This window comes from Aulonocara stuartgranti (assembly GCF_965226115.1).
Source record: "Aulonocara stuartgranti genome assembly, chromosome: 5".
Classification (NCBI taxonomy): domain Eukaryota; kingdom Metazoa; phylum Chordata; class Actinopteri; order Cichliformes; family Cichlidae; genus Aulonocara; species Aulonocara stuartgranti.
The window spans coordinates 30,995,167-31,022,477 of NC_138943.1; the positions used below are offsets into that span (position 1 = coordinate 30,995,167).

Consider the following 27,311-nt stretch of genomic DNA (forward strand, 5'->3'; position numbering starts at 1 on the left):
GAGGGGAGGAGCGAGGACACAGCTGAGGTACAGAGGACCGATTCAAACCGGGAGTTAAAGTTAAATACGAAGCGGGCGCTAACGAATACAGAAGGGCTTATATTTAAAAATATATATATATATATATGTTTGTGTGTTAAGCTAATCGTGTGATATTAACTCTACCTGAGGAAAAACCCGCCTTCCCCCGCGCGCTGTTTTACAGTAGGCGCAGAGCTGGCAGTGGCTGCTTCCCTCAAGACTGTGACTGACCTGCACAGGTAAGCTTTTCATCTTTCCTTCTTTCCTTCAGCAGCGTCTGCTCTGATGTTTAGATACAAAACAGAAACCAACTAGCCTTCAGAGCACAGGCAATGCTAGAAGAGGACTTTAAAAAGAATAGCTTGTGTTTATGATCCAAAGTTTGACTTACAGCACCGGCATTCTTTATATTATCTCTCACAGCACTTATAATGCAAGGAAGGGTTTCCGGTGTCATCCATTTATAATTGTTTATAAAAAGCAAGCTATTTGCGATTAATATTTACTGTGGGGGTTGTGAAATATAAACTCAGTGTTGCGTTATCTAAACTCGGGTTTTGGAATGAAAATAACATCTTTAACCTGTGGACTGGAGCCAGTGTGCACTCTGTTACACTGGAGTGATTCAAAGAAGTAAACGCAGATTGTAACCGAATATGGAGACAAAGTAAAAGGAGAAACTTCACCAACCCAACAACAACAACAAACCCATAAATACAAGCGATCAACTGAAGAGGGCAGATGAGCACAGGGCGAAAAGAAATTATGCTGTTCTGTGTCAAGATACTCATAATTGGACTGATTTCTAATCTCACTTGTTTTGTATAAAATCACACAGTAGAAATAAAGATATTTTCAAAACAAAGAAATGCAGACGCAGTTTCTCCTTAAACTGGATATTTCTAGTGAGTCTGTATTGCCTTGGAATTTATTTCCTTCTTCTCAGTCAATGAGTCCTTCAGGTTCAATATGTGTTCACTATTGATTGTTCGAACAGCAGCTCAACTCTGCAAATCCCCCTGGATATCTGTGCATTGATTATTCTAAGAGAGGTCTTCGATCTTCTACTCTTGATTAGGACGCCGAAGTGCCAGTGAGCAAGGTGCTTTACTGGCAACTCATGCCGGTTCACTGATGAAGCCATGATTGGCCTGAAAATAGCAAAGTGAATGGAAACTCTGTTTCAGCCGTTTGCTTTATTAACCATGAACCCGGAGAAAGTCAATCAGTGCCATTACTATGTGTACTCATGTCCCCAGACCTTAACCTCAGCTTTACAAGGAGCTGCAAATGTTAAAATGTAACAACAGCATCAGCGGGGTTCAATGAATTATTGATGCAAAGACCTGAGACTCTGAACTTTTCCATACGACTGCTTTTAGCAAAAACAAGTGCTTTGTGCTTAAAATCAGTTGGCTCACACTGCCGTTTCTGACGCTGTTAAATATAATGTTCAAAATGGATTAAATTCTCTGACACGAGCCGAAGAGCAGTTTTGCCCTCACCTGGTAGTTTTAAAGGCTACACAACGTCTGACGACCATCAGTCCGTGGCCATCTTTTCCCCCTGAAAGGCACGTAGTGGTTGTAACAGGAATGAATAATTGAGAGGCCAGGCCAGAAAACAGTCATGGCGTATGTCCAGTTAATGATCCACCCACTTATGTATGTTCACGATGAAGACAGGGCTTGGACGCTACGTAGAGCTTGGGCTGGATGAGCAATGGAAAAATGTAGATTTGCTAAATTTGGTTGGTTCATGTTGAGCAAAAGTCATTATCTTGGCTTGTTACCACCAACTCCCTTGCATAAAAGAAGATGATTCATTTGAAAAACTCTGCCTGTGATTAACCAGAGTAAACATGACCAGACAGATATGAATGGCTTATGTACAAAGCCCCAGTAAAAATAGTTACATCCACATCTTCTACCACCACAACTCTGTGTCTGATGATCTAAACATTTCCTGTCAGTGTCTGTGGTGAGTCAGAGAAAGCTTTTATTTTTATGACCACATGTGCTTTTATTATCAGGACCAGACAAGATGGTGATCATGATTGTTACCTCGGGTCTTTTAGGGTTCCACGCAAAACATAATAAAATACTGTTATATTGATTTTCACTTTCATTAGTAGCAAATCCCATAGGAGGCATAATTTATCATGACAACATGAAACAACAGGCTACTGCTTATCATTTTATGGTCTTACAGCAGTTTTAGTAAACAGCTTTCAGACACATCTCACTTCTGTCAGCTTTTACCTCTTCATACAAACGGGATTGTGGCTCTTTGTTTGTTCAAAAGGTGGTTATTTAAACAAAATCCATTCCTGCCAAAGGAACCTTAGATAAGAAATAGGCGATATGCATTTAAAAGCCTTGAATGAAGGTAATGTAAGTACTGCTAGTTATATGCTCACTTGATTTCTTGGCCTGAGCTAGATGAGAAGATCTGTCTAATACTTATACATGTCCGTTCAGTATAATGTTGGTCCTAGAGGACATTTAGCTTAAAGCAGGAGAAAGCAGTCAAGTCAGCCAAGATCCCCTTTTCACTTTCACATCTTTATGCAAAGCTTTCCTGGATCATCTAACTCATTAAAATGGCATCTTTGTTATTTAACTCTCAAGCAAGGAAATATCAAAGCTTTAGTCATTCTTGAGTTGCAGCTCATGATTTCTTATCAGTTTAATGAGTTATTTTACTCTTTTTGGTTTATCAGGTGTCACTGGGTGGTTTAAGGATGGTTTTGACTCAGCAGCAGACCTGGAGGTAGCGACACATCGCCTGTGCCTTTGGGCCCCTGGAACCCGGACTGGAGATGGTCCACTGGGCCGGACAGTGGTGGGCATGCGTCTGGTTCCAGACTGTGCTGGCCTTTGCCCTGGCCAACTGTGCGTCATTGGCCCCCAGCCCTGTCAACTTCTCTGTTGTGTACACAATGCCTTTCTTCCAAGCTGGGGGTCCCATCCAAAACATAGTCAACAACTCATTTTACCAAGAAGTGTACGTGGCCTCTAAGAATGTGATCGAAGCTGTCAACAGAAGCCTGGAGAAGGTGTGGGAGCTCCGCACTGGGCCAGTGGGGGGCTCAGAGTGTCACATATGCAATTTGTGTGAGATTGACAAGAATCACAACTTTCCAGAGGACACAGACAATCAGGTGTTGCTGTTGGATACACTCTTTATGTATTTATATTCTTGTGGAAGTTCTCAGTACGGCGTATGCTATTTCCACCAGCTGAACCCAAATGGAGAGCCACCCTCTCTTTCAAAGTGTTTGTTCAGAAAGGGCTCAAACTCTGCTGCTAACTGTCCTGACTGTGTGGCTAGCCCTCTTGGTACGAAAGTCACAATGGTGGAGGAGGGTCAGACTGTCTATTTTTTTGTCGCGGCCAGTGTTAATGACAGTGTCACTCAGCGTTACGGCAGGAAGTCTTTATCAGTTCGTCGACCACTGGCCACAGAAGATGGTTTCTTCAGTGATGTGCGTGGTCTGACTGTCCTTCCCAGCCTGCGAAAGACATACCATATTGAATATGTCTACAGCTTCTTCACTCAGGAGTTTGTGTACTTCCTTTCAGTCCAGAGAGAGAGCCCGGATCAGGAATCGTCGCCTTTTCAGACTCGTCTGGGACGTCTCCCGAGGAACGAATGGGAAATGAAGCGGTATCGCGAGTTGATCTTGGAGTGTCGCTTTGAACCAAAGCGCAGGAGGAGGAACGTAGCCAGTGAACCTTATAAGGATATTGTGTACAACGTGGTCCAAGCAGCCCATTTTGGCAAAGCAGGCAGGGAGCTGGCAGAGGAGTTAGGAGCGGAGGAGGAGGATGACATCCTGTATGGTGTTTTTGCTGTCACCGACGACAACGGAGTCACAGAGCATGACTCTGCCCTGTGCGCCTTCCCCATGGACAATGTGAACAAGGCAATTGCTGATGGGGTGGATGACTGCTGTGAGTCTGGACCTGAGCAGCTCTCTAGAGGGCTCTGCCATTTCCAACCCTGTGAGAGCTGTCCACATGAGGTGAGCGCATCAGTCTGCAAATACACAACTATGAAAATGCTACTTCTTCTTCTAAATGCTACAGTTGCTTGGTCTGAGCTGGCAAAAAGGAAAGTATGTCGCGATAAGATGAGCAGAAAATTATCTGAACTTGGATAATTTATGGACTAACAAAGGTGGCTCGATAAAACTCTTGCACAATATGTCTCTCATCTTCATCCAGCCTTGGTGCTGAAAATGAATCCATCACAGGAAGCCAAAAACTGTTTGTCTTGTAGTGGCAGGCTCCAAAAGTGAATCAATCCCTAAAAGACTCCCATGTTAAACCCTAAATTAAAAAGCCCCTTTACAGCCTGGTACCAAAAATGGTTTTGGCCAGAACTGATAGTTCCTCCTTCCATCTTTTCTATGAATATTTAACTTGAAGATGTCATGAAGATGTCTTTGAATCATTGTGGTTTAGTGACAAATAAAACTTAGATAAATACACACTTATACCACATCTGTAAACAATGAGATTTCTGACAAAACCTTCACTAGGTTTACAAGAAAATGTTGATCAGACACAACCACACAGTGTTGTCACCAAAGCGTCACTGACGAGGCAAATCTCCCTGGGTTTCTGGCTAGGTCACACGCATCTTATATGGAGCAGGGATTTTCCACTCAAAGGCGAGAGGTTTGCTGGATGAAGATTTGGGGTTTATTTGCAGCTTTTACATCAGACACTCGTCAATGGAGCACATTTTTTGAGATGGTTTTGAGAGATATTTAGAGACAGTGCAGCTAGGAAAACAAACACTGGAAATTTCAGAGCATCTGGTTGTTCTTGAATGCATCATTGCTTGGCTGTTTTGTGCACAGCTGGGATTCTCGGCATATTTGGCCAGCTTTTCCTACGTCTGGCTACTTCTGGCTTCATTACACACAGTACAAAACCAATGGGAGAGGTCTGGGTGGTATGACCATCTTTTATATACAGTCTATTGTATTCACCCTTTTTGTATGAATTTTTATGGTCATTCAGTTGAATCTATTTTCCTCTTTAGCCAGAAATGATCCTTTATTCATCATGTATCACCTCCTCTAGATGAGACACCAATGAAAAGGAAAATTTTGTGGTTTCTGTGAAGCAATATTAAGGTTTCCATTTTAGTCATATTAGGAATGTGAGAAGCTTTTGCATCGGCAGTCAGTTGGCAGCCACTGTTAAGTCAGAGAAAACAGGGATGCAGAAAGCTTTTTGGATCGCTAATAAATATGGAAAAAGTCTTACTACACTCATCATTATCCAGAAGGACCTGGATGGCAGCCAAGTGGGAGTGAGGGTCAGTTTTTTTTTCTATAGGCTGAATGCTCTCAAGAAGGGACTGGAAAGGTTTGCCCCGTTCCCTTTTTGTGTGACTTTAGTCAGTGGCCTTTTCAGGCGATGCGTGTGCGTTAGGATGTCTGATTTTAAAGGTCTTAGAATATGTTGCTGCTGGTTTCTCGTGGGAAAACGCCTGTTTATTCCCAGATCCCATGCATATTTCTCATATTTTTTTGTGTTAAATTATTCAGTTTTGTCTTTTGGGGTAGGTTTTGGGTAGTGGGAGCTGTGGTAAGACATCTGATACCACAGTTACTTTAAGTAAATTCCAGTTTGAGAAACTATGAGTATTCCCACAAGGACTGGTTGCTATTACTGTAATGTTGCTGTGATATTGTAAAGCTGTATAATTAGTATGATTTCAGCTGCTGGTTATCCCAGATGATGGCACTTCAGGAGAAAGTGATTTCATAAAGTTTGGCAGAACTCGAGTTATGTTGCCCCTTCCTCTGCCTTTGGAGGAACACTTTTTGGTTGGACTAATGAAGTGTTCCTGTAATGGATCTTCTGTTGTTGCTTTTGGCTGCTGGTCTGAATATTGAGTAACGTGACAGCGGGACTGTCCAATAGACTGAAACCTTGGTTCTTCCACTTCACAACAGACCAATATATGCCAAAACTGCTGCCAAAACATCATCTGTGTTTAATACAGTGGCTTGCAAAAGTATTCTGCCCCCGTGACCTTTTCCACATTTTGTCACATTACAGCCACAAACATGAATCAATGTTATTGGAATTCCACGTGAAAGACCGATACAAAGTGGTGCACACGTGAGAAGTGGAACGAAAATCATACACGATTCCAGACATTTTTTACAAATAAATAACTGCAAAGTGGGGTGTGCGTAATTATTCAGCCCCCTGAGTCAATACTTTGTAGAACCACCTTTTGCTGCAATTACAGCTGCCAGTCTTTTAGGGTTTGTCTCTACCAGCTTTGCACATCTAGAGACATAAATCCTTGCCCATTCTTCTTTGCAAAACAGCTCCAGCTCAGTCAGATTAGATGGACAGCGTTTGTGAACAGCAGTTTTTAGATCTTGCCACAGATTCTCGATTGGATTTAGATCTGGACTTTGACTGGGCCATTCTAACACATGGATATGTTTTGTTTTAAACCATTCCATTGCTGCCCTGGCTTTATGTTTAGGGTCGTTGTCCTGCTGGAAGGTGAACCTCCGCCCCAGTCTCAAGTCTTTTGCAGACTCCAAGAGGTTTTCTTCAAAGATTGCCCTGTATTTGGCTCCATCCATCTTCCCATCAACTCTGACCAGCTTCCCTGTCCCTGGTGAAGAGAAGCACCCCCAGAGCATGCTGCTGCCACCACCATATTTGACAGTGGGGATGGTGTGTTCAGAGTGATGTGCAGTGTTAGTTTTCCGCCACACATAGCGTTTTGCATTTTGTCCAAAAAGTTCCATTTTGGTCTCATCTGACCAGAGCACCTTCTTCCACATGTTTGCTGTGTCCCCCACATGGCTTGTGGCAAACTGCAAATGGGACTTCTTATGGTTTTCTGTTAACAATGGCTTTCTTCTTGCCATTCTTCTATAAAGACCAACTTTGTGCAGTGCACGACTAATAGTTGTCCTATGGACAGATTCCCCCACCTGAGCTGTAGATCTCTGCAGCTTGTCCAGAGTCACCATGGGCCTCTTGGCTGCATTTCTGATCAGCGCTCTCCTTGTTCGGCCTGTGAGTTTAGATGGACGGCCTTGTCTTGGTAGGTTTACAGTTGTGCCATATTCCTTCCATTTCTGAATAATCATTTGAACAGTGCTCCGTGGGATGTTCAAGGCTTGGGAAATCTTTTTGTAGCCTAAGCCTGCTTTAAATTTCTCAATAACTTTATCCCTGACCTGTCTGGTGTGTTCTTTGGACTTCATGGTGTTGTTGCTCCCAATATTCGCTTAGACAACCTCTGAGGCCGTCACAGAGCAGCTGTATTTGTACTGACATTAGATTACACACAGGTGCACTCTATCTAGTCATTAGCACTCATCAGGCAATGTCTATGGGCAACTGACTGCAGTCAGACCAAAGGGGGCTGAATAATTACGCACACCCCACTTTGCAGTTATTTATTTGTAGAAAATGTTTGGAATCATGTATGATTTTCGTTCCACTTCTCACGTGTACACCACTTTGAATTGGTCTTTCACGTGGAATTCCAATAACATTGATTCATGATTCATTCATTTGGCTTGTTACTATGTCACTGAATTATTAAGCTATTTCTGTGATGACAAATGCACTATTGTTTTAGACTTAAAATGTTTGATAATATTCTGGCTTACAGTTTTTATTTTTACAGCTTTTCAGTTTAATTAGTTTTATATTTGTATTTATGATTTGTATTTAGAGTAGCTGTAACGGAGAGTTAGGCTTTAGGAAAGCAATTCATACCCACTGTTTTATACTCCTCTGGGATTAGGAGGTGGATGACTTCAGGCAATAGCAGTGCTGTTTTTGTTTTTTTCTTAAGCTCTAAGGTTACATACAGTCCATATATTTTTAGACACTGACTCGATTTTAGTTTATCTGTATATCACAACATAATTGAGATATAGTTATATGATTATTATGGTCTGATCTAAGCAGCTGAACAAGTATATTGGATTAACCACATAGAAATTACTGCCATTCTTTGCACTGGTACTTATTAGCATGGTCTCAAATGTAACTGGATGGGTTCACTTAAGGGTGGGATTTGAATGTGAACAAATTTAATCTTCAAGGTAAAGACATTTCACTTGTTTCATCAACTGAAACAAGTCATTTTTAGGATTCAAAAACAAACCAAATCTGTCAGAGAGATAGCAGGAAAGGAAACTGTGGCACATTTGGTGAAAAAAATAACACATAAAAAGGACCTTACCGAAGACAGAAGGTTTACCGAAGACATTAGAGGTGGATCGCTGCAGAATCCTTTCCAAGGTAAAGAAAAACCTGTTCACAATATTCAAGTTAGGACAACTCCAGGAGGTAAGCATATCATTATCAGAGGTTCACCACAGGGTTTAAACCAGTGATCTGTCTCAGAGTGGCCAGATCAGACATTAACACATACCTAAAACAGCACGTATCTCCTGGAAAAGCAGGTTTTGGACAGATGAAACTTGGATCAACGTATATCAGTGATGAGGGGAAAAAAACAGAGGAAATGTGACACAAAGACACATATGGCCTCCAGTGGCACTAGGCCACTAATGTCAGGCTTCAGTTAACTGGAGGAGACTTCACACTACGATTGGACATTGACTAGAAAAATATGGCAAATTCAAGCCTGTCTGTAAACACGACAGCTTGGAAGGTTTTAAATAAATTCCATTAAAGCTTTGCAGGGGTGCAGAGTGGGCTCATGTTAACAATCCATAAAACTTTCCCTACATTCACTAAGCTCTTCAAGGTCAACTCAATGACTTACTGACATTCTTACTGACATTGTTTGTATTGACGACATATAGGCAGTGATGTATAGGGATTCTAAATATCACATTATTTTATTATGAATGTTATGTAAATTATAATAACAGGTCATAATATTCCAGAATTGGCATTTTTTCTTTTGAAAACACTTATGATCAAAACATGTTTTTCACTTGATATTTATTGCAAAACATTAAAATTGTAACACAGGCGAAACTGGACTCAGGCGCAGACCAGCTGAACTAGAATAGCAATCGTAAATGTATTTACGAAACACCACGTGAAAGTATAGACAGTGTACAGGGCAGGGATATGCAGCGGTCCAGGGGGAAATGGGGAGAAAGTTCAAAACACGCTCCGCTCATTCGCTCCTTCCCAGTTTGTCTTCGGCACTCTTCTGAATCCAGCACACTCCGCTCACTCGCTTCTCTCGTATTTGTTTTCTACACACTCACTCTTACTCCATTCTACGCCACACCACCAGGGAAACAGATCGGGGGTACGGACAAGTCCGAGAACCTAAGCACAAGAGAACTGCGGTTAGCATAATCCCTGTAGTCACACGAGAAACAGGGTTTATCGGGGCTGTACTGACGAGAGTAACTCAACAAAGACACAGAGACCATGACAAAAATAAATTTTACTAAAAACAAAATGCATGCCACATGTGCTCTACACCCAAAAAGTGTCATTAAAATTAAGTCAAGTATATTAAAATGGGTTTTAACAGGACCAACTTTGCACTTGTTTTTACTGCACTACAAACTTGGCCAGGTCTCCCTTGAAAAAGAGGTTTTTAATCTCAATTCGATCTTCCTGGTTAAATAAATGTTAAATAAAAAAAACAAAAAAACAAAAACTTTTTAAAGTATATAGAACAAAGAAAACAAAATGAATATTCACGAAAGACAATACTATTCCATTACAAGTAAATGCTGCTCAGTGAGCTGCCTTGGTGGAGGTTTGTGTTCTCATAGTGCTTCTTGTTCCTTGGTAGAATACTCCCTTAAATCAAACAGTGATGCTCCCTGCTCTGTATCTACAGCTCCAGGGCAATCCTCCTGTCAGTAATGCAAGGCATAAACATCTATCAAAGGCCTTTAGATTATTAAATAATCATATTATCACAACCGATTCACCTCGGGCTTCTGGTGTGCCAGATACTTTGTTTCTCTTTGTCACCCCGGTGACGAGCTCAACTTATCTCACAAGAAAGCAGCTCAGTCTGTCGAACCACAACTGTACATTTTCCAGAGATCAAATATTACAATCTAATAATATGGAACTGCTCAAGGCATGTAAAACAAACAATGCTCCCATGCGGTCGGACAGCTAATAAATCTTCCTTAACATACTATAATGGCTGTGTTCTTGTTTACATCAAAAAACCTTTATATGTGATTGATGGTGTAGATTTGATTACATTTCCCATTAAACAGTGACTTTAACAGATTTGTCCAAATGCAAGCCCCCCTTAATAGTTTATTCTCAAGGACCAACTTTCATCACACAGCATACATTAGATCAGACATTCTCAGACTCTGCTCAGTTGTCATAAAGAATCAGAATTGAAATACTTTATTAATCCCAGAGGACGTTATGTGGTCAAAGTTGCCCCAAGACAGTAAGAACAGTAACGAACAAGTTAAAGTACCCCTCTTATCATACTGACTTTGTTATTTCTCTATAGAGGATGTGCAGATATTAAGGGTATACAATTACTGCAGTGTGCACTTGTGTTTTTAGATCAAGGAATTGTACAGAGAGATGGATTTGTTTCATGCTGCCTTTTAAGTTAAACATATCCCTGCAAATACAGTAATTTGAGTTAGAAAATATACCTCAGGCTATAGTCAAGGAGCTTGCAAAGAAAAGCGTCTGGACTTCTTTAAGTTACTTGAAGACGTTTCACCTCTCATCCGAGAAGCTTCTTCAGTTCTAAGGTCAAATGGTGGAGAGTCCCAGATATAAACTTAGTGGGAGTAACCCCCCACAGAGGGACAAAAGGACCCCCTGATGATCCTCTAATCGCCTGAGCCAAGGTGTGAAACTGGGTGTGGGTCCCAATCAGCCAGAGTTTCGGGTGTGTTCATTGTGAAACCTGGCCCCACCTTATCATGCGAATTCCTGAGGTCAGATGGCCCAGGATGTGAGTGGGCGTTAAGGCGTCTGGGAAGAGATCTCAAAACTGGATTATAGATGGCAGAGAGTTGGTGTCGTAAACCCCCGCCTCTGTTCAAAGATGGTCGCTCACAGTGGACATAGATGGCTTCTTTCACTCCTCTTTCAAACCATCTGTCCTCTCTGTCCAAAATGTGAACTTTGGCATCCTCGAAAGAGTGTCCTTTATCCTTAAGATGCAGGTGGACTGCTGAGTCTTGTCCTGTGGAGGTGGCTCTTCTGTGTTGTGCCATGTGCTTGTGAAGTGGCTGTTTGGTCTCTCTAATGTAGAGGTCTGAGCATTCCTCGCTGCACTGTACAGCATACACCACATTGTTAAGTTTGTGTTTTGGCGTTTTGTCTTTCGGGTGAATCAGTTTTTGTCTGAGCGTGTTGCTGGGTCTGAAATGCACCAGGATGTCATGCTTGGAGAAAACTCTCCTGAGTTTTTCTGATACACCGGCTACATAGGGGATGACAATGTTGTTGCGTCTGTCCTTCTTATCCTCCCTCGCTGGTGTCTGGTCTTCTTTTCTGTGCCTCTTTGCTGACTTTAAGAACGCCCATTTAGGATAGCCGCACGTTTTGAGTGCTTCCTTTACATGTGTGTGTTCCTTCTTTTTTCCTTCAGGCTTAGAGGGAACATGTTCTGCCCGGTGGTGTAGGGTCCTAATTACTCCAAGTTTGTGTTCCAGAGGGTGATGGGAGTCAAAAAGGAGGTACTGGTCCGTGTGTGTGGGCTTCCGGTAAACTTCGATGTTGAGGTTGCCGTTCTCCTCAATGTGCACAGCGCAGTCCAGGAAAGGCAAACAGTTGTCCTTGGTGTCTTCCCTGGTGAACTAGAAGACAACGCAGGAAATTTCACACCTTGCTTCCAAAAACACACACTCCTCCTCCTGAATGGAGGATAAGAAAGACAGACGCAACAACATTGTCATCCCCTATGTAGCCGGTGTATCAGAAAAACTCAGGAGAGTTTTCTCCAAGCATGACATCCCGGTGCATTTCAGACCCAGCAACACGCTCAGACAAAAACTGGTTCACCCGAAAGACAAAACGCCAAAACACAGACTTAACAATGTGGTATGCTGTACAGTGCAGCGAGGAATGCTCAGACCTCTACATTGGAGAGACCAAACAGCCACTTCACAAGCGCATGGCACAACACAGAAGAGCCACCTCCACAGGACAAGACTCAGCAGTCCATCTGCATCTTAAGGATAAAGGACACTCTTTCGAGGATGCCAAAGTTCACATTTTGGACAGAGAGGACAGATGGTTTGAAAGAGGAGTGAAAGAAGCCATCTATGTCCACTGTGAGCGACCATCTTTGAACAGAGGCGGGGGTTTACGACACCAACTCTCTGCCATCTATAATCCAGTTTTGAGATCTCTTCCCAGACGCCTTAACGCCCACTCACATCCTGGGCCATCTGACCTCAGGAATTCGCTTGATAAGGTGGGGCCAGGTTTCACAATGAGCTCACCCGAAACTCTGGCTGATTGGGACCCACACCCAGTTTCACACCTTGGCTCAGGCGATTAGAGGATCATCAGGGGGTCCTTTTGTCCCTCTGTGGGGGGATACTCCCACTAGGTTTATATCTGGGACTCTCCACCATTTGACCTTAGAACTGAAGAAGCTTCTCGGATGAGAGGTGAAACGTCTTCAAGTAACTTAAAGAAGTCCAGACACTTTTCTTTGCAAGCTCCTTTGACTACGATGACCTGGATGACTGAGAACCTTCACAGACACCTCAGGGTATACTTACTAAACTTCTTCTACAGTTAAACCTAAATGACTGCTGATCAGCTGCTGAACACAACGTAATATGATATATCAAGAATAAGTGATCATTTTAATGCTCAGTATAAACAATTTTTTATGTCTATAGCCTGAAACACATTGACAGCACAACACTGCACAAGATCATACTCTCTTTTTCCAGCATAAAGGACAAACAACCTGTTGATACCCTGTTGCCACATATTGTGCAATACTGCCTCGCTGCAGCTTGCACTTGAACTGCTTTTTCTCTCACCATTTCCTGTTGTCTGTGCCCTCTGCTGTCTACGACCTTTGTACTAGAGCATGGAGAACAATGCCACATGCAGAGACCATCCTACCATGGTGTCAAAGCCCTACTACAGAGTGGACCTGTTCAACAGGAAGATGACAAACGTCCTGCTCACATCTCTCCTCGTCACAACTATAGAGAACAAGACCGTGGCCCACATTGGTACCTCGACCGGACGCCTGCTTCAGGTATAGCATAATTTATCATCTTTAGCATTTGTCTTTATTTACTTGCTCCTCTACTAATGATCAACCCTTCATTTTGTGTTGGCAGCTTGTGCTTACAAGATCCAGCCCTGTCATCTTTGCCAATTACTCCTTGGTAGAAAACCAGAGGGTCTCCTCCATTGCTGCTGTGCATTCTTCAGAATATCTTCTCTTTGTGGTTGGAGACAAGGTACAGCTGCAGTCCCTTTGCACAGTATACCAATCTTATACCAGTCCAAGCTTAGCAGACTCTGTGGGTAAATCGTGCTCTCACTATTGAAAGACACGGAGATCTGGTCACATCACAGTTACAAAAGAGCTGGGTAATTTTAGCAGTCTTTTTGTGACAATCTAGAGCACCTGCCCGGGTGTTCTCTTGCCTTAGGGCCAGCGAATGTCTTTCACTTTTTAAATGGTGTTACCCTTGTGACCATGAGAATCAATTAGTGGGTAATTAGAAAATTGAAGAACTTGAAATGACTGTCAGAGCCTTAAACCGAATCATTAAATCAAACTGGTCACGTGACCTTAGAAAATGACGCTCCTCTGAACATGTTTGTAATATTTTGATGACACTAGATAAGACTCGTTTCAGCACTAGGAGCTGTCCAGCTGACCTCTTAAACAGACTATTGCTGAATGAGACCAAGTATCAGCTTACACGTCTCTCTCCATGAACAGGATCAGTTATTAAGGAGCAAATAAAATGATTCTACAGTAGTTTTATGAAACAAGCAGTGTCCAAAGTGCCAGTGTAAAAACTGAAGATTAAACATTATTTTATGCACACCTATGTCATTTACATTATCACTTACATCTTGTTTAAATCCTGCATTTAAGATTTTTACATGTGTCCTCCTAACACTATGAAAGGGATGATCTACTCAGGTATTTAAATACAAGAAACAAGGTATAATGCAGACAAACATGTCAGGCAGAATACTTTTCATATTTAATGTGAGAAATCAATACTTGGTTTTGAAAAGAACATTTCTTATGCTGCTTATAGGTTTCATTATATGAAAAATAAAATGGAGAGTTTTTTCCCCCCTAGCAATAAGTGTGTGAGATGAAAACGGTTATTATTCTGTTTTAGATGATCCAGGTGCCCCAAAGAGGACCAGGCTGTCAACACTTCCTGACTTGTGCCATGTGCCTGACTGCCCCAAAATTCATGGGCTGTGGCTGGTGCTCTGGAGTGTGCTCGTGGGAGAGCGAGTGCCACAATCGCTGGAGAAACGAGTCCTGCCCACCTGGGATCTCCGGAGTGAGATTTAGTCTAATAATCCACAATCTCTGAATCTGAAATCTACAACTTATGACAGCATTCATTTTCAATGGTGAACTATAATTGTCTTTTATTAACACAGTTCTTTCCACGGACTGCTCCCCCTGATGGTCAAACAGAGCTAACGCTGACTGGGTGGGAGTTCCAGTCGCCTTTGAGGCCTGCTATCACCTCCAGAACCCACCAGATCCGACTGGGACAGACGTCCTGCACTGTGATTCCAGCCAAAAGCAACAACACGTAGTGAGTAACTTTGCAAGGCTTGTTTTGGTTCCAAGGACAAGGTTTTTGTGTTATAACCATTATCAGCAAATCCATCAGTAGTTTTTTTTTTTTATATCTTTGCTGCACTGTGATATGCCCTATTTATATTAATGCTTGCTCATTATTCTATAACGGTCTTTGCAAACAGCAAAAATAAGTCACCGAAGGTAATTTTGTTTCCTGTTGTAGTCAGACAGTTCACCATGAAATTAAATTGTTAGTAGTTTTGTTGGACATGTCTAATGCAAGTGTTTTCTTCTGATACTCAGCTTGGTGTGTAAGATTCGCTCTGGGGCCACTGAGCTGTTCAAACCAGTCAACATTACAGTGGAAGTGCATGAGGGCAAAGTGGAGGGACGCTACTCTATTGAAGGGAAGGCAGAAATGCCAGGATTCACATTTGTGGTAACCTTTGTTAATATCTTGCAATTCTTTTTTCCTTGTCTATGAAGAGGGTTTGCTTTACCACAAAATCAAAATAAACTGACTTCTTCAGGTTCCCAACATCACAGAAATCCAGCCCAACTATGGCCCTCGTGTTGGGGGCACACTCATCACAGTGAGTGGGCCTCACTTGGACGCTGGAAAGACCAGGAGAGTCACTCTTAACGATGTGGCCTGCGACATAAAAAGGTACAAATACAAAACCTTACGTGCTTTGTAGCACAATCACTTACTCGGTTTCTCAAGTGTTTGTCTTAGAGCTTGTAAAGTTGTCTTGGTTTGGAAAAGTGTTAAAAGACTCACAAGTGAACTATTTTTTGCTCCAGTTCTTGATGATTACACAAATATATTTTAGAGCATGAAGCCTTTCGATTTGCTCCAGTTTGTCTGTTGTGACGTGTCACTCACACATAGCTTTGTCTCTCTGCAGGGTCACAGCGCCTAAAGGCAACGTGTCTTCCATCATTTGTTTGTCCAAAGAAATCTCAGAGGTGAGAGATGTTCCTCTGAGTGTGTTCATTGACAAGTCTCCTGTTCTCACAACAAAGGTGTTTTACTACAAGGAAAACCCAAAGATAACAGACGTCCGGCCTGACTGTAGCTTTGACAGGTAATGCCACAGAAACCTCAGCACAAAAACAGCTGCTGTGTGTACATACTTTGAGGGCATGATCGGACCATTTTGCATTTGCACTTCACTTTTGTGTATTATTCATTTTTCTGAGATGGCAGATTCATTAAAAAATGGAATTTAAACGTCTTTTTGTTGCAGAGGTTCAAAGATTGTCATTGAAGGGGAGAACCTGGATTCTGTTTACCGCACAATCATCCGCTTTAAACCCAATGAGAGCCACCTGAAATCTGTGTCAACGGTACAGTTCCATCATCAATCATTGTAAATATACAGTGCTCAAAAAAATTAACAACAGGTGCACCAATGAGGCAACATTCAAAATGGGAATGGTTTTACAGCTGGAGGCCACTGATATTTTTCCCTTCTCATGTTTTCTTACTGTTTTTTTTTTTTAACTTGTTTTCCATTTGGGTAGGCTCAGTGTCACTACTAGTAGAATGAGGTGATCCCTGCACCCTACAGAGGTTGCCCAGGTAGTCCAACTCCTACAGGACGGCACATACATTTGCTGTATTTCCTACCATAGTCTCAAGAGCATGGAGGAGATTCCAGGACCCAGACAGTTTCTCCAGAAGACTTGGACAGGGCCTTAACCAATCAGCAGGACAAGTGTCTACTCCTTTGTGCAAGGAGGAACAGGATGAGATCTGCCAAAACTACAAAATGACCTCCAGCAGGACACTGGTGTTCAGAAACAGACTGACGAGGCCCGACATCCTCAGTGTGCTCTGTGCTCACTGCCTGACACTGCTGAACTGCGGCACCATGAGCACATGAGAACATGTAACCAACATGAAAGGGTCTGGAGAAAGTAATCCTGCCTGTAACATAGTTTAGCATGGCTGGTTTAGCGGTCAGTCAGTGAAGGTTTCCAGGTCACGCAGTTCCAAAGGATGAAGGAACTGACACCAACTGGTCCCCATGCTCGCCCATACTTAAACCCAATAGGACACCTCCGGGAAATTATATTTCAAGTCCATCCAGAGCCACCAGGTTGCACTTCAGGCTGTACAGGCTTCATCTAGATCTGGAAAGAGATACCCCCCGGATACCGAGGAGTATTCCACAACATTATCAGGCATGCGTAAAAGCATGTGGGGGCCACGCAAACAACTGAGGAACATTTTGAGTTGCTGCAATGACATTTCTTTTGCAAAAAGGACTATTCTGCTGCATCATGTTTTCAGAGTGTCTTTGAATTCAACTCTCTGTATTTTAACTCTGATAATTTTTATGCCCACAAAATGCTGCGACATCCTTTCATTCCTAACACATTACCCAGTCCATGTCATTATAAATATCCAACATGATTTTTCTCCCTTTGAGATCTGATATGTTTTTAGTACTTTTTTGAGCTGTGTATTAAATTATAGAGTTTCTCTATTGCTTCTCTGGGTGATGTGCTTATATTTTACTGTATAGAACAAGCATTAAAATTTTATTACACTGTTTTGTTTCAGGAGTGCCTCGGCAAGTCTTTACCCACACGGATGGAATGCATGACCCCTGTTTTCCACAGGGATGAAACTGTGGAAGGATCGCTATCTTTTGATATGGATGGAGCATCAAGCCTGTGGAGCAAAGAGTTCTCCTATCACCCCTACGGCGAGCCCATACCTTTTGAAACAGAAGGACATGTTCTAAATTTGTACCCTGGGTTTGATGAAGTGTCACTACATGTAAGCTGTTGTGTTACTTCATTCTTACTTAAATCAATTCAAATGTGTGGAATATATTGGAAATTTTAAATATCACACGTTTTGATCCTGTTCTTAGCACCAAAAGCTGAACCTGGTGAGCTCCTGCATGACCATCATTATGACGGTGGCAGGTGTTGATTGTGGTGCTAAAGTCCTGGATAATGAGATAACCTGCAGGATCCCCAAAAACATGACCATTCCTAGTGAGGGACTACCAGTGAAGGTCGGTCAGATGGTTATAAATTGATTAACGTGATTCAATATGGAACTTGGGGTCCTAGGTTTTACTGTCTGTGCCACTGATTAGTAACCATTACTGTACGTCACTAAGTTGTCTGTCCTGTCTCGTGTACCTACAAGATAGGATAGACAAGTAACTGTTGGATAAATTCAATATTTTTTATATGAACACAGATCCCATCTCCACCATACTGATTCCGGCATTCTAACTATGGGTTCTGACCCCATATCTATATAAAAGACCAGTTTCTGTGCTTTTTATGACATTCAAATGAAAGAAATTACAAAAATTAACAACATGGAATAATGAGTTGTGATATTTCATGATTCCATGAACATGCTAAATTTGCAAGTTCAGAATAAGCTAACCCTATTTTTAGCTTACTAAATATTAAGTGACTGTCCAAAATAAGCTAGTTTTAGCTTATTAGCATTTAACCTAAGTTTAATATTAAAATAATATGTTGACTGTAATATATTACTTATCTTTCTGTAAGTAGGCAATGGATTGGAATGTCAGCATTTTAAATTTGCACTAATGTGTCATATACAGTGTTGGGGTCAATACTAAACAAAAACTCATGCATCACACATTACTCGCTTCTTTTCTTAAAACTAATGCAGTACGTGATTTAATTACTCCCCGTGGAAAGTAATTTCTTACACTACTCGTTACTTTCATGTAACATGACCTAAAATGCATTGCCACATAAATACCGGTTAACAGTGTTAACCTTCGGCTGGATTCCACACGCTGACACAAATCAGTACTTTAATGACGACATACACGATGGCTTTCTTTTTTAAGCATGAACAAAGACCACTACACAAAGCAAGGCAAGTTAAAAGTGATCATCGGAGTGATTCTCCTGCAGAAACACGTGCAGGTATAAAAGAGAAGTTACAATGCTACATGTCTGAATGCTCATCACAGCTACTGTTACCTGCAGAAGGCTTTGGCTGCTGGGTTGTGTGCACTCAATATTGATGTCACTTAGGGGTCTTTGATACCTTTGTGTTAGCATGCTGTGAGTGCAGATGCTTGTACTGAGCTGATGTAGCGTTAGCAGTATTTGTGTCAGCAGCTGTTTCTGTCTTGGATGCACTTTGACTCTTAAAAATAAAAGTAGCGTCCATATCTCCAAGTAGCGTCCTCCTCCTTGCTGTCCACCAGGCATGCAGATACTCTTTAATGTATAAACAGAATACTATAGAAAAATTATGGATCTATTAGAGATGCATGCTGTTTGTTTAAAGTGTTGAGCCATCCACCATAAAATCAACATTTAATGTACAAATTAATATTATTATTAATTTTTTTTTTTTTTTTTTTTTTTTTTTTTTACAGCTGAGCTCATACAAAATTAGATTTTTACTAACTAACATTGGTTCGAGCATATGTGGCAATGTCATGGATCGGCTGTGTGGCAGGCGGGAGGAGGACCCAATCGCAAGATTCACAAACACGGGGATGAACTCAAAAGCAGCTTTATTGCTGACAGGCAGAACATAGGAAATACAGAACTCAACTAAACTGGGAATCAATAAACTAACACTCGTAGGGAGACACAGGGAATCCACACAACAATGAGGGAGAACGCGACGCCGAACAGAGGGAGACGCAGACAGAAATACACAGAGGGTTAACGAGGAAAGTGGGAACACACGGGGAACACAGCTGACACAGATAACCATAACGAGACAGGGCGGGGTGAACATAACACTGACGGGAGACGGGCAGAGTCAAACAGGAAGTACACAGAGGTTCAGACTAGGGCTGCCACGATTTGTCGACTAGTCACGATTACGTCGACTATCAAAATCGTCGACGACTGATTTAATAGTCGAGGCGTCGTTTGAAACTTTGTACGATCACAAAAGACGCAGGAATAAGTGGCAGGATTTAAGAGTGTAATAACGGACTGAAACAGAAGATGGCAGCATTGCATGTACAAGGATGTCAGCTACCGTTAAACCCCGAAGAAGAAGAAGAAGAAGAAGAAGCAGCTGTGTCCCAGAATTCATAGCGCGGCCCAGCGCAGTTTCCAACAATGGCGGCAGCTAGTTAGTTTTAATGTTACTCTTATTATTCTTTCTGGGTCACAAAATAAACGTTTAACATATTTTCAGGCGAGAATGTAGCTGTGTAAACCTCAAATATCTGCTCAGTTTATCAGGACACCACATATTTTCAAAAGCGCTCCGACGTTTTCGGAGACATCTGTTACCCACTAGCTCGTTAGCGAGCCGGGGGCTAGGCTCACTAGCGCCCTGAGAACACCGGACTCCCCGCAAATCGTTTTCAAACCCACCGCCGTCTTTCGCTACTCAGGTTAAATATATATGAGTCACTTAGATAACTTAAAATGCTATTGTTTGGCTTTTTTTTTTAGTATTTTATTTGTTCCTGAGTAAATCAGTTTGTCTGAGATTAAAGTTATAGTTTTTACACAGCTGAATAAACGTCAAGCAGACAGCTGATTATCAGAAGTGTGAGATGCTCCAGAATATACTCCAGTGTCCTGTTATATTTTAGATAGCAAGGAGTTTATTAAACTTCACTGAAACAATCTGCAAATTTCATTAAAATTTAATAAACTATCATCTTGTCTTTATTTTTAGTTAGCACAGACCTTAAACACTTAAAGCTGTAAGCTAATGATAGTTATATAAGAGCAGATGCTGCTGGTGCAATAAGCTGTAGTTTTACGTCTAATGGATGATGATCTGATTAGTCGACTAATCGCAAAAATAATCGGTGACTAGTCGACTATCAAAATAATCGTTTGTGGCAGCCCTAGTTCAGACAGGAGGAGCGAGAGCATGGGGAAAACACAGACATAACGGGCTGGGGAAACATGGAACAACCACAAAGGGAGACGAGGGCTCATAAATACACAGAGGGCACACAGGGGGGAGAGAGAGAGCACGGGGAGAACTTAGACATAACGGGCAGGGGAAACATGGAATAAAACATAAGGAGAGACGAGGGCTCACAGATACACAGAGGGGCACACAGGGGGTAAAAGCCACGAAGGGAAAACACTTAGGGAACAACACAACAGGGCAACTCAGGAAACATGGCCTAAATAGGGAACAAAATACAAACATACAAGAAAACTAAGAACACTGGGCCAACATGGCCCAGGACCATGACAGGCAAAAACTTTTACATAAATGAATGGTTTGCTCCAGATCTACAGAAATACTAAACTTGTGATTTATGGACTTTATTTTCTTAGATCTCCATCAACGGACAGGTTCACAACGTTGGCACAGTGGTGAGGGTCAGCAACCATTACATGGTGGGGATCGTTTTGGGAATCCTGGCAGCTCTGGTTGCCGGGGCGGTGCTGGCCTTTGTTGTCATGAAACACTTAAGGAAGAAGAAGAAAGGTTAGCGCCACTTTCATGTGTGGACCTTGACGAGTCATGTTTATACAACTGCTAGTGGGTGTCAGTGTGATGAATTACTAAAGTCTTTCAAGTAGAACATCTCAGGTTTTGTATAGGATGTAAATGTTCCACTGTTAGGGTTGATGATTGAACACTATTGTGAAATGTTTTTCAGCCTCCATGGTAGAGTCACGTTTAACCCACAGCGCCAACCGCTGTGGTACAAATAATGTGGAGATGTCACCTGTTGGAGACTACAGAAGAGGTGGCTATCTAAGCACATATATAATATTCTTTACTCTAATTATTGCTGATTTTCCTTTGACAAAGACACCTTCATAAACTTAATAACTTCATGCCTCTCTTTTTCTTTCTCTGTGAACTTTTACTAGTAGTATCGCTAAGTCCTCCCACCCCCTTGGTGGGGCCGGTAGCATTCCCCAGCCTGACCTATGCTGGAGGTCGCATAGATCCGACCCTCACTCCCCTCCTTCCTACAGAAAAGATCCCTATCACCAGTTTTAGGCCAGAGCTGCTGGAAGAGGTGAAAGATGTTCTCATTCCTGCCGAGATGCTTGTTGTCCAGAAACATCGGATTATCGGAAAAGGTAAGGACTTGTGCACGTGAAAAAACTTGCTATGGAAGCCAAGCATTATATAATATTTTGAAGCAACTCTGTAATTATGTCTCATTTTTGTTGCAGGTCATTTTGGAACCGTCTATCACGGCTACTTCACAGACTCCAACAACAGAGAAATCCACTGTGCTGTCAAGTCTTTGAATAGTTGAGTAATTTCTGCTTCTTGAGGTTTGATTTATATGTTTTACGAAAGAACCCGAGTGTCTCTGCTGTGGAACAAAGTGCTAAGAGTATCTGTGATGTCCTATGAGTACCTTTCAGAAGAGGTTCTCTCTGTAATTCCACTGTCTTCTCAGAGGCCATCAGAAAAGAATCTTTACATGTGTGTGTCATCAGGAATAACAGATGTGGAAGAGGTGGAGCAGTTTCTGAAGGAAGGCATCATAATGAAGGGCTTCCATCACAGCAACGTGCTTTCTCTGTTGGGCATCCTCCTGCCACAGGAAGGGCTCCCTCTTGTGGTTCTGCCATACATGAAACACGGGGACTTGCGGCATTTCATACGCTGCGAGAAGAGGGTGTGATAACTATATTAAAATATTGGAAATTCATCACCTCGTTTATGAGGAACTATCTGTTAAATACCTAATGAACTATCATTTCCTTTTGTTTAATGAGGTGTGTCTTGTTGTGTGTTCATGGATTTCTTTAGAACCCCACTGTAAAGGATCTGATTGGCTTTGGGCTGCAAGTTGCCAAGGGGATGGAGTATTTGGCCCAGAAGAAGTTTGTGCACAGAGATCTCGCTGCACGCAACTGCATGTGAGTTTCCAAGACATGCAGAGAATTTAGCAAATGTTTCAGTGTCTCTGTTAGACTTAAAGCATTTGGTTTCGAGAGAATCCTTCAGTTGGCTTTTCCTTTCTTCAGGCTGGATGAGTCGTACACGGTGAAGGTGGCGGACTTTGGCATGGCCAGAGATGTTTTCGATAAGGAATATTACAGTGTTCAGGACCACAGGAAGGCTAAACTGCCTGTCAAGTGGATGGCCATCGAGAGTCTGCAAACACAAAAATTTACCTCCAAGTCAGACGTGGTACGCACATAAAGATTTACTGCAGTAAAGTTGCATTTAAAATGTATTTGATTTGATTTCCATTACACTGTTTGCATTAAAACGTTGCATTTGAGTGTTTTATGCACATTTGCTGACACTTGATGTATATTTTTTGTGTCTTTGGATACAGTGGTCCTTTGGTGTTCTGATGTGGGAAATGCTGACCAGAGGAGCCAGCCCCTACCCAGAGGTGGACCCATACGATATAACGCACTATTTACTGAAGGGCAGGAGGCTTCCTCAGCCACAGTACTGCCCTGACCCTTTGTAAGTAGTAAGAATGAAGTCATTTTATGGCCCCAAATTTCTGATTCACTCCAAAAGTTATTGCAAAAATACACTGTGTAAGTGTTGATGTGGATCCTACCAATGCTTAAGTAGTTCTGGTACAAATTAACAGCTGCAGGGTAAAAGAGAACAAAAAAAAAAACATGACTCAAAGTCCAGATAATAATGACAAGATGTTCGAGTGGAGTGATACCTGTAAATTCTCCACTATGTATTTTAACATGGTTATGCAACACTGTCTTGGAGTTAATGTTTATGTGTTTCGCACTCACGCAGATACACTTACACACAACTGACAACCCCCCCCCCCCCCCAACACACTCTAGTGTGACCGTACTTTTGCCTTTTAATGATAAACTGCTTAGATGGCGATCTCTTGCTCAACAACTAAAGAGTAACCATGCATGCCCCGTGTCCACTGAGGCCTGGCAACACATTCAACGTGGTCTGAGGTCTCATGGAAGGGACCTGGACCACCTAGATCAGAGCGAATCAGAGGAACAATGCTTTTTAATTATATAATCACTTTCTTGGTGGTCCATTCACTTTAAGAAGCTAAATTCTGGGAATGGTGAAACAAACCTAATCTGGCTTGACCCAAATGTAACAAAATTTACATGTCATTAATTAAATATTTTCAAAATATTCTTTGCCAGCTTGAACCATGAACCTCCTGGGATCTCATCTGGTTGCCTATGTGAGCTTCCTAGGCGCTGGATTGTCTTACAGCTGTACACAGCCTGGCAAGCTGTTTCACTCGCTCTAGTCTTTGTGCTAATGAGCTGCCGGGTACAGATATATGCTTAGTGTTCAGACACAGGAGAGCTATCTGTCTCATTATCCAACTCTCAGCATACAAATCTATGCCATCTTCTCAAATTGTTGTGCTTCACGGCCCTGTAAACCCTGGTTCAATAAAACAAGTGTATGACACGCATGCCAATCAAAATCGTTCCTACATGCCATGTTGTCATCAGGAGAGGATTAACCAGCTGCAGCTATTAACACATACACAGTGTTTCTGTGTGAGTCTGCTGTAAGTCTGTAAAATTTCAGGGCCTCGTAAATTTTACGTGAAAATGTCTAATTCCTTATACAGTATATTAATTGTGCCTGTATTTTTTCCCCAGGTATAGCATTATGCTCCAGTGCTGGGACCCGGATCCAGAGTTGAGGCCCAGCTTTGCTACACTGGTGTCAGCTGTCTCCACCATACTGTCTGGCCTGGAAGGAGAGCACTACATCAGTCTGAATGTCACCTACGTCAACCTTGACCAGCCTCATCCCTATCCTGCCCTGACTGAATCCGCTGATGAGTATGACTCCACAGACGTTGAAGACTCGAGCTCAATGTCTTCTTGATTCACCTCCCCCTACTTACCCCCTACTTTAAACTGGTTCTGGTGCTAATAGCAGGCGCACAAAAAAGGAAAAAAACAAACTTCTGTCTCATCACACCAGTGTTTTTTACCTCAGTGGATTTGAATCAGAATGGAAAAAGTGAGAAGGCCCAACTGTGGGCTTTAGGTTTGTGAACCAAAGGAAAAAGAAAGACAGAGATAGCAAGATATTCTTCATCGTAGTGCGTTAGGTAAGTAAAAAGTACCTTCAAATTACGAACACCTACAGAAGTGCAGGCACTACAGCTCACAGATGCTGGGCGCTGAAGAAGAAAAGTGTGCTTTTTGGTGAGCGAGGCATTGATGAGAGGGGAGCTCAAGTGCTTATTTCTGACAGTGGATTAAGGGGCTGGTACTGCATTAGTTCTGGATTGGTGCTGCGCAGAGCTTTTGCAGATGCACATGTTCTTCCTCCACAAATGGATCCAAATAATAAAGCATACTTCATCATGTTAGATACCACCAGTAAAATTCAAACCTTAAAACTGCTTTATCTTAAGTTTATTTATTTCCAATAAATAAACTGGTAACCGACAATATGTTAGACTGTAGTAACCAGCTATTAACCAGCTAGTTTTGTCGTACTAGCTGGTTAGTAAACCAAAGAAACAAAATGTTTTTATTGTAATACAGTCATCAAAAAAAACAAAGTACACTCATTTTGGATTCTACAATTTTACATATCAGGACATAATAAAAATAATCTGGTCTTCAGCTGGTCCTGAAATTAAATAAATCCAGTCTCAGATTAAGTATAAAACATGACATATTATCTCATGTCTTTATTTATTTAACAAAATTAAGCCAAAATGCAGAAGCAGTTGGTGAAAAACTAAGTACACCCTGACTATTTCCATAGAAATTTAGAGGGTAAACAGCAGCCAGGTGCTGTTAAATAAAAGCACTTTATTAACTGATCATCAGCAAGTGTGAGTGCCTCAATAAAACTAAAGTTTTGGCAATATGCCGGTCTCACGCATTCAGGCGTTTGTTACCCCAATGCGAAAGAAAGATGTTGATGTCCATCAGTCTGGGAAGGGTTATAAGATCATTATAAGATAAATATAATTCTACAGTCAGAAAGATCATTACAAGCGAAAAGCATTTAAGACAGCTGCCAATCAGCCCAGGAGTGGATGTCCCATCAAATTCACCCCAATTGTAAAGTTGAAAGCTACAGGCCTCAGTTATCATGTTAAATATTAAAGTTCATGTCAGTACATTTAGAAAAAGAAGGACCGAGTGTGGCTTGTTTAAGGGTTGCCAAGAGAAAAGCTCCTCTCTCTAAAAAGAGCATGACAGCGTGGCTTGGGTTTGCAAAGTTGTATCTGAACAAACCACAAGACTTCTGGAACAAAGTCCTTTAGATTTAGATTTAGATGAGACAAAGTGGACATGTGTGGCCATGATGCATTGCAGCATGTTTGACAAACACCAAACGCAGCATATCAGCACAAACACATCATACCAACTGTCAAGCACAGTGGTGGAAGGGTGATTATTTGTTTTTTTATTTTTTATTCACTGCTTACTGTTCTAATGTTGGACTGTTGAATTGATTTGCCTATTGTGGGCTAAATAAAGTTTTGTGAATTGATTCCGATTCTGATTTGGGTTTGTTTTACAGTCACTGGACGTGGACACCTTGGAGTCATTGAGGTGAATACAAACTCCTCTGTAGACCAAAGTATTGTAGAGTCAAATGTGAGGTCATCTGTGTGAGAGCTAAAGCTTGGCCCAAACCGGTTCATGCAGCAAATCTGCAACAGAATGTGTGAAAAAGAAAAGAATCATCGAGGTGTTCGAGTCCAGACTTCGGATTGTAATGTTATGGTGGTGACTAAAGAGAGGTGTGCATGAATGAATGAACTAAAGTAGCATTGTGAAGAACAGAGGCCAAAAATCTCTCCACAATGATGTGAGAGACTGATGCAGCATCAAATCAAAAACAATTCAGGCTATTGTTGCTAAAAATGACTCTACAAGCTACTGAATTACAGGGTGTAATTACTTTTTCACACACTGCTTATATATTTTGGCTTGGTTTTTAATGAATAATGACGTCATAATCTTAATAAACTTGTTCACCTGTGGTCGTATTTACCTAATTCTAAGACCTACCGGCAAGTTCTGTTCCACAAAACCTTATAACTGACAGAGAGTGCACTGTCTTCAACCATAACTGTTTGTCCTTTAGCAGCTAATTTATTACAGAGTCATTAAGTTAGCCTTAATGTTAGCTAGCTTGCTACAAATTACACAAAACAGCTTTGCCAGGTTGGACGAAGTAAAGCTCTTCCGGTCCAGGGATTCTTTAAATAAAAAACACAGTTTGGGGCTAAAAGGGTAGCAGAGTAACTCATATCCAGCAGTGTTGCTTTTAATTATTTTGCTGTATAATGATTCCTCTGCATATTTTGTATCAAACTTTAAAGTTTCAACATCGACCACAACTCTGACATCACCCCATTTCTAACTAGATGTGTGCATGAGATAGTGTAATTAAGTATTTATTTGTTTATAGCTGTGTTCTCATCCTGTGGTTATGAGTAAATATTTGTGTAAGCTGCCTTTTGCACGCCACTCAATCATTTTTTCTTTCTTCTTTTTTTTCTGTGTACCATTCCTGATACTGAATGAGTCACTTGTTGCAGTTCTCCACTAGGGGTCAGTATTCTTTTAGAAGTCAT

General features: G+C 41.6%; 1 protein-coding gene across 2 annotated transcripts; it reads left to right on the top strand.

Moving 5' to 3' along the window:
- Positions 1–172: 172 nt before the first annotated feature.
- On the top strand, positions 173–26,924 carry mst1rb (macrophage stimulating 1 receptor b). Of its 2 annotated transcripts, none has more exons than XM_082534170.1 (21): positions 173–260; positions 2,744–4,048; positions 13,075–13,251; positions 13,337–13,459; positions 14,366–14,536; positions 14,640–14,800; positions 15,091–15,226; positions 15,318–15,454; positions 15,696–15,875; positions 16,038–16,137; positions 17,360–17,578; positions 17,676–17,822; positions 21,082–21,235; positions 21,411–21,500; positions 21,628–21,843; positions 21,940–22,020; positions 22,213–22,394; positions 22,529–22,638; positions 22,747–22,912; positions 23,064–23,200; positions 24,352–26,924. In XM_082534170.1, the coding sequence occupies exons 2-21, from the start codon at positions 2,843–2,845 to the stop codon at positions 24,581–24,583; spliced, it is 4,125 nt and encodes a 1,374-aa protein (XP_082390296.1). In that variant the 5' UTR covers positions 173–260; positions 2,744–2,842; the 3' UTR covers positions 24,584–26,924. The 2 variants fall into 2 exon arrangements, with proteins under 2 accessions (XP_082390296.1, XP_082390297.1); XM_082534171.1 differs by having other exon boundaries at positions 21,631–21,843.
- The last annotated feature ends 387 nt before the right edge of the window (positions 26,925–27,311 follow it).

Coding starts and splice junctions, on each gene's coding strand:
- mst1rb (XM_082534170.1), top strand. CDS start 2,843: ATGGTCCACTGGGCCGGACAGTGGTGGGCATGCGTCTGGTTCCAGACT. Junction 14,537..14,639: donor GCCCACCTGGGATCTCCGGA/GTGAGATTTAGT, acceptor TTATTAACACAG/TTCTTTCCACGGACTGCTCC. Junction 23,201..24,351: donor CAGTACTGCCCTGACCCTTT/GTAAGTAGTAAG, acceptor TTTTTTCCCCAG/GTATAGCATTATGCTCCAGT.